This window comes from Bemisia tabaci, chromosome 4 (assembly GCF_918797505.1).
Source record: "Bemisia tabaci chromosome 4, PGI_BMITA_v3".
Taxonomy (NCBI): domain Eukaryota; kingdom Metazoa; phylum Arthropoda; class Insecta; order Hemiptera; family Aleyrodidae; genus Bemisia; species Bemisia tabaci.
Genome location: NC_092796.1, coordinates 3,874,844 through 3,888,440, shown reverse-complemented (window position 1 = coordinate 3,888,440; position 13,597 = coordinate 3,874,844). Strand labels below are relative to the sequence as shown.

Here is a 13,597-nt window from a genome sequence, read left to right as displayed (position 1 = left end):
TAAAGTTGAATTCATTATCTTATAAACTTTTGTGTGATTTTCTTTTTTCATTTTCCCGCCTTTCATGAATATTTTTGGAAAATTGCATGCAAGTTATGTCAGGTGCAGTATACTTTTGATAGCAGTAAAATCAATCGTCGATATGATTGTTTTCATTCTGGGCAAACGAGTCATTTACGTAGGCAATACTAAATTTGAAAGTTTTACAAGACACGTTTAATTTTTTAAAATTTTGACCAGTTTTTTCAACGTACCTACTCGTTGTCGACGTCGCACACAGAGGCTTACAATTAAAGCTTTTAGGATGATTGAAAACAATGTTAGTTTTCGCTCAAAGTACTCGCATATATTAGAAATGACAATTGCCCGATGGTTAAAGATAACAAGTATGTAATTAATTAACAAATGAATTGCAAGGGCGGTCTTTATTCAAGAACATGAGATAGCAGGGACGCCCGTGCCCATTTAACCTTATTTATAGCATGCATTTCCACTCTCCGAACCTTTCCTTTATTGAATGATTTCGGTATCGTTTCAAAAACATCTAGATTTCTTTTTTACTTGAAGGTCTGAAAATATGAACATGATTTTAACGTTCTAGCCGTGCGCTCCGTGTTGGGATGTCGCGCGAATTTGAAAAGACGCGCGCTTCGGAAAATGCGGCATTGTGGGTAATGTGGACGCCATCTCAAATTCACTATCCAGTTCCGAATGTGTGGTTATTCGCTATCGGGCCTGAATATTGTAGAACACAAAGTCATGGTGAAATAATAAAAATTGTTCGCCTTTTGTCGCGTGTGCTCTTTCCAGATATCTTCGCAATCCCTCGAAGCCTTTCCGACACTTCCTAGGTTCAATTTTATTATTTATTTGTTTAGGTAAGTGATCAACAACCGTGTCACTTCGCTCTCCTCTGCCGTGTTACGAGAACCGGTCTATGTTATTATTTTCAAACGCAACCTGCCACCCTCCTACCGATGCTTTTTTATCACCAGAATTTTCATCCGAAATCGTAAACTACCTTTGTGTATGCCCTTTCGCCACAACGATCGGGACTTTTTTTGTTCCTCAGTTGATTTGCAGTATTGGGTCTCCTGCTGTCATGGAAAGGGTTACTGCTATTTGCTCAAAGTTATAACTATCTGCATCTAACTTTTGTACTCTGACTATCTAACATATTAATTGCCTGTCAGATGTGTCTCATAACACACATTCGCTATGGTACCACTCTTAGTCACAATAACCATCATTAGCAACAGCTTTCGCCTTTGTATGTTGGTTGGGTATGTTGACATTTTTCAACTCCCAATGCCCACAGTGACTGATACTATCTCCCCTATTTTTTGGCTATTTCATGCAATTCCAGTATTCAGTATGGTTGTTTAGTCATTTAATGAGCATCAGTGGCTATGATAGCTCAATTCCATTATCTTACATTATTTGCGGCTAGGGCAATGCACTGCTGTCAGGTCGCTGCCTCCTCCGAGGGCTACAAGACAGGTTGTAACTTCTAACTTTAAGCTCCAAGGCCTTCGCTAGCTGATATCTTGGATACAAGAGCAAGGCAAAGGAAAGATTGAGTCTATCCTAGACTGATGAGCATAGGCTCATGGTTTTTTTATCTTGATTGTTTATCAAATAGATCTAACCCACCTATTAGGAATCATAAAACACACTCATTTAATACTGAGATAACACTTAATGAGTTTGTCTGAGCTCTCCTAAGAGTATGCTCAGGATAAGAGCCAGCAGAAACCATAGACTTGTAGCTGGTATAAACTATCTAATATCATTGACTTACAACTGTAAACAAACGTACACAATAGGCTGTTAATGAAATTTAGTCACTTTTAAATCATTGTATAGGCTCTTACTACACTGAATGCGTATTATTAGGCAGATCAAAGTGATAATCTTGGTTTTTGGGAATACTTAGGAATATCTGGGATTAGATTCCCAGTCTGTAAGCAATTCTGCTTGAAAACTCTCGGTAGAACTCTAGCTGCTAACCTGTTGAGTATTGTTGATCTAAGACCAAGCATTGCTTGGTCACCTTTGACGAATGCATTGTAACTTTCGTGCGAAACACCTTGTGTCAATGGATCCATTTAACAAGCAATAGGAACTTAGGACTATTATTATTTACATTTCTGTACCTTTGATGGCTGAACTATTAAATCAGTCCAATTATTAAGTATCCTTCAAAGTTTACTTATTGATTCTCTGACTGCCCTGAGAGACTTCTGGTTAAGATTACAAAGAGATCAACATATTGACTATTTAACTAAAATAGTCTGTAAGTAGACTGCGGTTTTTCAATATTTCTGCTCCTAATACGATTTTTCATCAGTAAACCAATTATTTTCATATGAAATTTTTCACACTATCATCGAAGAATCATTTAAAATTTTAAAAATCGAAAAAGTGGTTACCTTCATATCTTGAAAATTTGATGAGAAGTTTGCAACATTTCCTAATACGTCATAGGCTTTTCCAGTTCCATGATGGTAATAGGTGTCAACTTTTCCATTTTAGAGAGAGATGCTCTTTAGAAGGATCTCGCAAGCTTGTCTCAAAATGCACTCTCAGAAGGTGGACAATGAGTTTCTCCTCTGAACTCCTTTTTCTCTAATGATTCTTGGTGTTAACAGTATGTACCCACTGAATACCTTGCAGAGCAATGCCTGCTAATAGTTAGACAATTCCTGCGCAAGTTTAGAAAACAGTCTGTGCTGAGCAAAAGAGGAAAAATGTTTAAATTTTATTTTGAGCTTTTTTAGGTCGAATAGATTAAAAAAAGTGGCATTGGTCATTGAGAGTGCTGAGCAAAACATTTATTTCTCCATTTCAACCTTCTATTTCCAGCATAGCTTGTGAACAGAGATTAAAAAATCTAAGGCATTCCAGCGTAATGATAGTCAAGAACTCTAAGTTTATGTTGTTGCAGTAGTTTTAATGTTGAATTCGGTCATTTCCTCCTTTTTGCTAACTCAGAAATAATAGAGTGGGATGCAGGTCATTCTAGAATATTAGCTAATAGCACTATGAACTTAAGTCCTAAAAATTAACAACATTGTCCTATTTTTATTTTTCAGGAATATTTTCAAGAAATGAGTGCGATGAGCGCCTCTCCTGTGAAGCCAATTTTGCCTCCTGGAGTCACCTCCTCCCCTCCAAAAGTAGTTCCCCCCAGCACCACAACTTCGTCCATAGCTCCAAGCATACCCTCAGCCGCTTGTAATTTGCCTGGTAGCCCATTGAAAACTGCCAGCTTCAACAATTCAGTGAGTCTCAGCTTAGTTTCAGACAACAAGCCTCAGGCGCCGCAGCCAGCTGCTGTTACAGTTCCATCAGTTCAGCCGCTCCCACGCACACCGGAAAAACCCAAGGATGCTGCACCTGCTGCCCCTCTTCCTCTCAATAATATTGCACCCAAGGTGACACCCAATGGTATGTAGCTGATGTGTTATTTTCAAATATTTAATTTTACTTTCAAGCAAAGGTGAACCTGATTCGTTGTGTGAAACAGGAGAATCGCTTTGAAAAGAAGGAAAAATTAGGAAACCCCTCCAGATTTTGTGAACATTTTCCTGTATGGTGCTCCAGTTAAAAAGTCCAATTTTTTGGAGGGAAAAAATTCAAAGGAAAGTTCCGAGTGTCCAAAAATTTCTGCTGTGTTCATCCTTCAGGTAGGATCGATTGGTCTATAATATTCTATCTAATTGGCCCCACTCCTGTAGGGTGCCATCATTGGAACATAATTTTATCATCTTTGTTTTATTTGCAGGTGTGTCATCTGTCGCTACTCCAACGCCAGTCTCTGCCCCTGCCTCGGTTCCTAGTGCTGCCCCTGCCTCTGCCCCGGCTCCAGTTCCAACACCAGCACCAGTAACAACGCCAGCACCTGTGACAGCTCCAGCGCCCGTAACGACACCAGCTCCAGCCCCAGCTCCTGCCTCTAAGGAGCCTCTCACAAATTCAGTCCCAGCCCCTAAAGATAAAGAGAGCCCTGCCAAACAGGAAACTGCTCCACCGAAACCTGCCGGGAACCATGCTCCCAGTGCTGTTGCCCCTCCCCCACCAGCAGGTAATTAAACTTTTCTCCTTCTGCATCAAATAACATACTTCCCCTACCAACAAAATACTTGCTGCTATCTTAATGCCCTCAAGGGTTCAATTTTTAAATGTACCAATACTTAATTGTCATTCCGGCCCCAAAAAGTATCTTACTATTGAAATGATTCTATGAGCACAAATACTGACTTAAAATTTTTTGCTGGCACATGTATTTCTTATGAAAGGAGATTCTGTGATCCGTAGCTTAATATTTCAGTAAACAATTTGTGCAGCCCCATTTATTTTCATTTTCGGAGGGAGTGTTTTTAATGTAATCACCAAGTTTTGTATTTGTATGCAATAACGCTTCAAGGATTCTTGTTTTTTTTGGCACTGCCAAACAAGGAAGATATAAGTAACATTTCCTGTGTTTTCACGCGTTATTTTATTTATGTTCTTCAATTTTTGCATCGAATATTTATGTTGGTGTGCAGTCCAAGTTATTTAATCAAACGTTATTTCCTCAGCTGCCGTTGCTAAACCTGAGCCGGCTCCCGCACCCCCTGTAGTAAAAGCTCCCGCAGCACCTGCATGCCCGATCGAGAAAAAAGAGTCACCTTTACCTGAAACAAAACCAGAAGCCAAAGCTGAGACAAAAGCAGAAGCTAAAACACCGGAAAAACCTGCACCAGTAACGCCATCTACAACCCCAGTAGCTCCTGTTTCACAGCCTAGTGTGCCGGCAACAGCATCTGATACTGCTAAAACAACAAAGAAGAGACAACGCCGGCTCCAGAAGTTAAAGCTCCCAAAGTTCCTCGTGTGCCCAAGAAAAAAGCAGAACCCAAGGTATGAAAAATTCACATTATATTTCACGGAGCTAGTTTGATTTAAAGTTAGCATAATTTTTCAGAAAATATAGAGACTAATTGTTCCCTTGTGATACAGCATAGAAAAAAGTACAAATTTGAAGTAATTCAGGAGGAAGTTTTTGACTTTTCAAGAAAAGCTAGAAGTTTCTTTAAAGAAATTCAAAAATTAAGTAAATATACAATATTACACTACACGGAAGTGGTGTGTTGCCCTCTGCAATGACACGATTGATCTAGATTTGAACCAATGGAAGAGGATCGATTATCAGGTTGTTCTCAATGAACATGTCATTTACGAATCGTCTACCGTGGCTTTAAATGAAAAAATGTTAATAGCTGATCGACTCACACTTTGCCTTCAAAACACTGTAAACAGTTTCATGTTGTCTAATAACTAAATATTTACCTGTACACATTTTACAATAGTCAGATTTTTTCTTCTTCTAATGTTAAGATTAATGGATGAAATGTGAACGAGTTTTAACATTGCTCATTTCTTGTTACATTAATACTATGAAATTTATTCTAATTTGTAGACGGCTACCCCTGCAAAGTCGGATGAGGCAGGAGATGAAAGGAAGTCCAAGCGGTCCAGATTGCCCACTCAACCGTACCAGAGCCCACTGCCGGAACTGTCGCTCATAACAAAAATATCCACCAAAACTGCAACTCCCACAAAGAAAGAAGATGACAAACTGATCGTTTTTTACAAGTATGACTCCCTCATTATTTTGTTCATAACTACTTATTTACTGAGAGGCTAACTGCTTAACTAGTAGAAACTCCACAATATAATCCAGGCAACCAACTGTTCACTATCTGTAACATGGGAAGCGCTCAGATTAGAGCTTCAGAACCAAAGCCCCCATTGGCTAATTTGGCATCAAAGACCATGAATGTATATTCAGCTTCCCAAAACTTGCCCTCAAGGGCTTTATTGGGGGAACACCTATTGTTTCTAAGGATTTTTAAATAATGTACCGTATTTACCCGCGTATCGTATGCACCCCAAATTTTGAGGTCCTTGGGGGAAAAAAATGCTCTTTTTCGAAATTTTTTGAGAAAAAAATGCATTTTTTCTAGAAAGTTTTTGGAGAAAAACAAAGTAAAGAATACGAACTATAACACATTTTTTTGACGTAACCGTATTTCGGAGTAGCCTGCCGATTGCCAATAGTTTCGGCCTCCTGAATCACTTTGAGTTTAAAACCCGCGGTAAACGATCTCGGCATTGCGAAAAAGAACGCAGACCAGAAAAGATAAGCCGGGAAGATGTACGATCTAAGGAAATCGACGTCACGCCGCGGTACAAGCGGTGAATCAGTGAACAAGTGGAAAGGGGTGGGGAGAGCATGTATAGTCTGCCGTTGGCGCGAGAGTGCGCGACAAGCGGGATTCCCATACCACTGCGCTGATTGGCCAAGCGAGAGTTGCGGACGCTGAGTCTGCCGCAGAGTATAGGAACATGTGACTCATCACTCGCTCTACAACCGCCGGCCAGCGAGGGTCGGTCCGAACTTTGTTGCGGGTTGCATCTCAGGGCAATACCCACGTATCGTACGCACCCTCGATTTGAGAGCTGGAATTTTGAAAAAAAGGTGCGTACAATACGCGGGTAAGTACGGTATTTTTACTAATTTGACTTTAAATTCATATTCCATCAAAAAAGTTGTATAAGACCCATGTATCGCAAGACGCGTTCACCCATCTTTTACGTAGTGCCCCTCGCTCTTTTAAATCCTATCAAAAGTCGTATATACCTAGGACAAAGCTTCAATTAAAAATGGGTTTTTGTGATTTATCAATCTCTTGTATTTTTTGCCTCAAATCTGAATTTGAAGTCTTAATATCCCCTTTCCTTTTGAATTTTTCCTTTTTACGAGTTCCCTAACTTGTCAAACTTTTAGGAGACAGTGGCCATCATATTTTGGGGTTCAAATTGGACATATGTCATGCATTCAGAAGAGGGGTCTCATTGTCCTTATGAGGAACATGCTCATGTTTTTGAAATGACATACCGCATGTCTGCAATATTTGATTGAGCACTACCCCACTAGTCCATAAAAAGGAAGGCGCAAGGAAGAAATGTGGAGAAGAGAAAGTCTTTATTTTTCACCGTAGAAGCTTTTTTTTCTTTTTGCTCCCCAACTTTCTTAGAATGTTTAATCGATTAGGTGATGATCAAAGATATTAATTCAACGTTTAAAGGTAACCACAAATTCTCAATAACCAGTGACTTTACAATGTAATATTATTTTTCAGAAATGAATTTCTGGCTGTGAGGAATGCCGAAGGTGGTTTCTACGTATGTCAGGCTATGCAAAACATCTATAGAACCTCCTCAAAGATACGTATACGATGGCTTTCTCAAGATAGCAGTGGAGTCTACATCCCTGACTTTTATGATCATTCAGGTTGGTTTCCTGTCCTAAGATATTGTTTCTATTTTATCTAATTTCTTTAGATGGCGAATAGGGACAAAGGTTGCCTTCAATGTGCTCCTCCTGTCTCCTTGTATTGTCAGTATCTCTGGAAACATGTCCGGATTGTATTTGATAGTGATTCAATGTATCGTTTGGTTCAAAACAAGAGAACATAACCTCAAACCAAAATTTTAAGATATCTGTCTGAAAAGCTGAAAATGAGAAATTTTGGAGTAATTTCACTACTCTTGGCCAATTAGTACTCGTATGAATCAACAAAAAATATATATTTATAACTTGTCCCACTCAATTTCACCATAATCTTCTTATTCTTGTTCTAGACTTTGAATGCATTCTCACAAGTTTATCGCTTGGACGGGTTGACAAAGACAAGTGGAAGTTGCCTGATGATGAGCGACTGCGCACTGAAAATATCTTGAAACGAGCTTTGGATGTTGAGAAAGGCGTCGCAGAAAAACCATCAGTCACAGAAGAACATCCTGACGGCTGTAAGTTTTCATATGAACATAAAGCACCGGTACTAAAAATTTGACCAAGTGCTCTATCCATTCTCCAAAAATCACTTGGTATTTATTCACCTTGCTTCTTACGGTTATGAAATCCTCAAACCAATATCTCCATTAGTGTTTTGTAAAATTGTAGGTTGATAGGGTCTTGAAAAGTTCAAAAGTTGGATAATTCTTCTCCACCACAAAAAATCCATTTTTCAGAACTTCAACATTTTTTTGTCTCGGCCAAGACATTCTAATATACATAAGTAACTGTTTTCATTGTATCTTATCGACTGAAGTTGAAACTTGTGAATCAAGCAATGTTGTGAGTTTAACATCAAACAGACAAGTTCTGTCCCCCAATATCCTGAATCTTGCAACGTTAAAATGTAGACTGCCCTGTCATTCTACTATTTGCGGGTTACCAATAGGTAATGCTGGGGTCTTAGCAATCTGTGGTACCCTTGGTTTGATGCATTCGCTATTTTCTTGCCCGTTTTTCTTACCTGTTTTCATAAGTCTCTTTTTTTTCTGTTTTTCCAGTGGATCTTAGTCTGTTCAAAGATGAATCTCAGCTGAAAAAGTCCCGCAGAAGCTCAAAGAAAGCTTCTCCGAAAGCAAAGAAACCCAAGCCTGCAGAAACACCGAAAAAAGAGGCTGTAACAGAGCCTACTCCGAAGAAGGACAAAAGTAGCAAAAAGCGAAAATCTTTGCCAGTCAAGACAAAGAAAGCACCTCCTCCACCGAAGAAGAAGACGCCAGCCAAAACCTCTCCGGCAAAGGCCCCGGCCGTCAAAAAACCAGTTGAAACTAAGAAAGCTGCAGTAAAACGGAAGGCACCAAAAGCGGCCCCATCAACTTCCTTCTCCAGCTTGACGCCTGCTGAAAAGCGGAGGAAAGTAATCGAAAATCTTACAAAGCAAGTTGCGACCAGTGAACGCTCAACCAAAACGAGAAGTAAGTCATCTTTTTATTTTCTATCTTGGGTTCAAAGGCTAGCTTTCTAAAGTAAGAGTCAATTTTTTACCTACAGAAAGGTCAAGAATTCAAACATCCGTATTTTTATAATAATTTTTATTTCTTTTTACTGTCTTAAACCTCTCAAATAACTCATAAAAAATCGGAGCATTGTTTTGTTTCATGACAGTAATAAGTGCGAAGAAAAGATGTAGAATCCCAAGCTTTGCCTTGTAACTAGAGTGCATTATGGCTTAAGTAATACAGGGTTGGAAATCCCATCAGCTGATGATATTCCGCGCACATAAGATGAAAAGTAGCGCTGATCAGTGTTGATGATTTTTCATTTAACAAGTAACTAGTCTGCCGTAAAAGTTAGTGAGAAACACAATGGTGCTAGCAAGGATTGTCTTAAATCAGCTTTTAAGTTCCAGAAGTGCTTAAAATTTCATGCTGAAAAGGAGAAGCATTCCTCTTCTCCAAAAGAGTCTTCCTTTGCATTTAGTCAACTTTCACCTTTGGCAAATGAGAGGATAGAATATGTTGTTGTCGCAAGGCGGGGAAATGGAAAATAAAGACTAATAATGTGTGTTGAAGGGTCTGGAAAGAACACAAATACTTCGAGTTCTGTAGTGCAGATTAACTGCTCTCTAACTTAGCATCTGTAAAATTGGAGGGAAAGTGTGGCTTATTTGCGAGCCCCTTTCTTCAGTACATTTTTTCCTCAATTTTTCTCACCCATCCAAGTTCAAATTTTTGTTAGGTAATTAATTTGCCCTTAGTTTTCCTTATTATTTTTATTTAATATCTTAATCTTGCATTACATTTTTCATTTTGAAATTTTTTCTTGTACTTTGAACAATCTGGTCAGTAGAAAATATCTAATTTCAACAGGGAAAATTTAATTCTGTTTCAGGCGCAGGAGGCGCTGTAGCGGCCAAAATCTCATCGGCAGCGCTGAAAATGGTTATCACCAAGGACCGAGATCGTCGCAGTTTGGCCGTGCGCAAAAAATAGACAATCTCATAACCTCCAAACTGCATTCTCTGTGTACATAACAAAATTGCTGTTTCTATGGAAGAAATATTTGTAAGCTAAGGAAAGTATGTATTGATCTTAAAGGCATAAGGCATCGGTGAACAGTTTCTTCACTACGAAAACTAAATAGAAAATTCTGTTGCTGCATGAATGGTCTTTAACCCAGAAAAATAATTAAATTTTCATGAAAGATTTATTGTTGAAAATATGGGCAGCTGTTTCCATTCCCGTTGGGTCAATCAAATTGTTTGTGCTATCAGGCAAGACCTTGATAGAAGCACATAAAATTGATGGAACCACAGTATCCCCTACCCCTTTCCACTTTTCAGCAAAAAGTCTGTATTATAATTATTTTTCTAGCGATTATGACAAAAACAAAAAACAAGAATAAGTATAAATTAAAACGGATGCCGTGTCCACTGATGGGGGAATGGCTCCACTGAAGTTTGTGGGCAGGAAAATTCCATATTCTCGAACTATGGAACGACGGAAGGACCAGAACTTCACAGGGAAATCTCCCTATCCTGCACACTTCAACGACAAGTGTCTCATGCTTTCTTTATAATTTTGTTTTGTTATTTTTAATTTTATCTATATGACTTCAAGTCTACAGTTTTATTATTTTGATCGCTATGATATTTTACAGTATAATTTTTAATTATTATATTAAGAAAGCTTGTTATATTATTTTTTATTTATTCTTTTACAGTCTAAGTTATTTTTAATATTCTGAGTCTATTGAGTTTTTTTTTTTTTTAGCTCCACCTTTATTTTATGATTTGAAATTTTATCACTAATCTGAATTCCTCAGTCTTGTCCTCAAGAGTTTCCCTCAAAGTATGATTCGTCAATTTTGCGGTATGGTACAAGTTTTTTACAATCGGCTGGACCACTACTTGAAAGGATTGGGTCTCATATTCGTGGTTGTTTTTAATCTAGGTAATCAATTTATTCCTTTCAATATGTTCACACGATTTTTTCCTTTTTTTTCTGGAGTAGGCTTAGCTCTTTTTGGCGGCCTATCTCTTGCATCTCTAGAGAATTTTCGTTCAATCGTTTTTTCTTTTTTTCAAATCTGTGGTTTCTAAAAAACTGACTTATTTTTTACAGTTTAACTGGCGAAAACTTAACGCTTTTTATACAGAGGAAGCTGATCTAGGCCTATCCTTGTAGTCTAAATCGACAGACTAAGTGGCTACCCTGTAAATTTTAGAATAATTCGACTGACTTTAATGTATTTTCTAACTGTAAGTTTGAGTGTCTGTGTCTCAGCATTGCTGGATTGCGTGCAACCAATATACTCATGCAAAAAATCAGCACCAGACCAAGGTAGTCTGAAGAATAAATATACTAATTACAGTATAGAGCACAGCCTTTTTGGTCTGGTCTGTAATTTTTTGGTTTTTGTCATTGAGTACAATTGAATCGTGATGTACTGGAGCGCCGATGAAGTCACTTTTTGAGGCTTTTTTGTCCATTACTCCTGAGACAAGTGTGTGGCGGCTAATATTGCCATATACGCAGGGTCCGAGCTCCGGGCTTGGCTCAGAAATTACCTATATATGTAGAATTTATTTCATAAAAACCGGGAGTTTTGTACATTTTTTAATATGTTATGCCTGTGCTCAACATAATTTTCGAAAATAGTTATCGATTTACAATAATAAATCCTGAAAACCACTCGCAGCCCGCGATTCTCCTATAAGCCGCAGTGTCATAAAATGCCATCAGGCTCACACTCTCTGGTGAACAAGGACCTCAGAATGGCCCATTCATGGATTGACTTCATTGGTGTTCCAGCACATTGCGACTATTGTATTCTATGGTTTTTGTTAGCTGTGAAATTTACTTTCATACCCTGATCAAGACATGAAGAGACTTAAAGATTTTCATTTCAATTTAAACACCCCTAAAATTAAATTTGAGAATCAACATTGCACTTTTCTAGACTCGAACACGACCAGCTCTAAGGGCAAAAAATATTTTTGTTCTTAAAGACTGTACACAGTGCACTTTGCAAATGAATTGACATTCTGACCAAGTAACTTCATTCAACATCCCTGAAGAGGTAGTAGGAAGAATTTGTGGTGCATATTTCATCATCGGTTGTAGTTTCTAGGAAAACATGGCTTGATCCATCAATGGTTTCTACTCTTTACTGAGTCCTTAAATTTATTCCTGTAGTAAATTTTAGGGAGCATCCTTTTGTCTGAAAATCATCGAAGAATCATTAAAAGTTATTCTCAACTCTTATTAATGCCAAAAAAATATTATACTCAAGCGTAGCATGAAAATTTCGATATCCCGCAATTGTCAAAGAACTTATCACTCTCGTTTGTGCAATTAAACTTATAGTATTTTTGGTTCTCCACACGGCCCGAAACTTTGAAGAAATCTATAGATTTGAGGACTCTTGTCCTCGTTTTTGTATGTTTGGTGTAGTCGTTCACTCTAAATTAGTTCCCTTGACTCATGTGTCTGTGTTTGGTTGTTAGTGTAAGTCGTCCCCTCTCGACAGTGGCAATCCGTGAGATAGGATTTTGTACAATATTTATAATATCTTAGCACTAATTTGTTTTAGTTGTGTTTCATTTGTGTTCGTTTTTTAATTTACAGATTACAACAATGTTAAAAAGTGAACACCCACACTAGATGTTGCATTCTTTAACTTCAGGAGCTAGATGGGGAGGACCGAGTGTTGAGAAATTTTTTCATTATATTTCTCATATTAGGGTCACTCTAATTACATTTGCTGTTATCGATGTGCTCTTCCATTCTATCTAGCCTCTGTTGGTAAAAAATGTGACAGTGTTAATCGGTACCATTTTGTATTTTATAATTTTTAAGAATCTGATGGTATTATCTTTTAAGTATCTTGGAGACAAAAGAATAGAAGTTAGTAGAGAAGAAATTTATCATTGTATCCCAGAGTTTTCTAAAGTGAGTGTATATAGAAATTGCTTTGAAGTTTTTCATAATCACTGTCAATGATTCTAAGGCCGCTTGAAGCTGAGAGAAGGAAATCATTTCAGAGTTATATTCGTGTGTTTCCTCTTGCACCTAGCCACGATATCCTACTTGTTATGAGTTTTCTGTGTCTACTCAAGTTTTTGTAAATGAAATGAATATGTATGGTGAAATCAATGAATAAAACATACTTGTTTAAAATTAGAGGTATCTTAAATTCGAGTTTTTTTCTTTAAAGTTTCTCATTAGTGTTTCTCCTTTTTATTCATTTGGAGTGCTTTTTTCTGCAACGGCGAAAATATGGATTCGGCACATCACTCTTTCTCAAAAAAAGTGATCCAATCCATAATTTGAACACATATTTTCAGTTGAGGCATCAGTAAGTCTTAGAAACATACGTTTTAGAAAATGTGCCATGGCCACTTACCTTCTTTCAATTCTGTTCACAATATAAAAACGAAGGTTACCTACGAGGAGATGGTAAAGGTCACATATCGACAGTGAAACTGCATAGATGCAAATCTCAGTTTGCGATGCTCAAGACTTATTGCCATAATTTATTTTTTGAACGGAAAAAAAAACTCAACAAAAAGTTCTTGATTTTTCACCTCAGTGTGAAGAATGCTCTTCAAAAATTCCAAGCAATGTTGTTAATTCCTTCCATTTGATACAGTATGAAGAGAGCGGAGAGTTTGAAACACTGCAAGCAAGGTGCACGTTTTTGCAGTTATACCTTTGATGTAAAGGAACCAATGTTAGTCATGAAATAAAA

General features: G+C 37.8%; 2 protein-coding genes across 2 annotated transcripts in view; one reads left to right on the top strand and one right to left on the bottom strand.

The window, feature by feature from the left end:
- Nucleotides 1-13,597, bottom strand: part of HemK2 (HemK methyltransferase 2) — a gene marked incomplete in the record, with an annotated part of 278,137 nt that overhangs the window by 243,085 nt on the left and 21,455 nt on the right.
- Nucleotides 2,502-13,042, top strand: LOC109031225 (uncharacterized). Its single transcript, XM_072299054.1, has 10 exons — nt 2,502-2,507; nt 3,096-3,450; nt 3,788-4,087; nt 4,584-4,790; nt 4,832-4,905; nt 5,465-5,640; nt 7,191-7,342; nt 7,693-7,860; nt 8,407-8,820; nt 9,737-13,042. The coding sequence occupies exons 1-10, from the start codon at nt 2,502-2,504 to the stop codon at nt 9,835-9,837; spliced, it is 1,953 nt and encodes a 650-aa protein (XP_072155155.1). The 3' UTR covers nt 9,838-13,042.

Excerpts from the sequence above, each read along its gene's own strand:
- LOC109031225 (XM_072299054.1), top strand. Across the intron at positions 4,088-4,583 it reads TGCCCCTCCCCCACCAGCAG|CTGCCGTTGCTAAACCTGAG; the intron begins GTAATTAAACTT and ends TTATTTCCTCAG. Across the intron at positions 4,791-4,831 it reads AGCTCCTGTTTCACAGCCTA|AAGAGACAACGCCGGCTCCA; the intron begins GTGTGCCGGCAA and ends AAAACAACAAAG.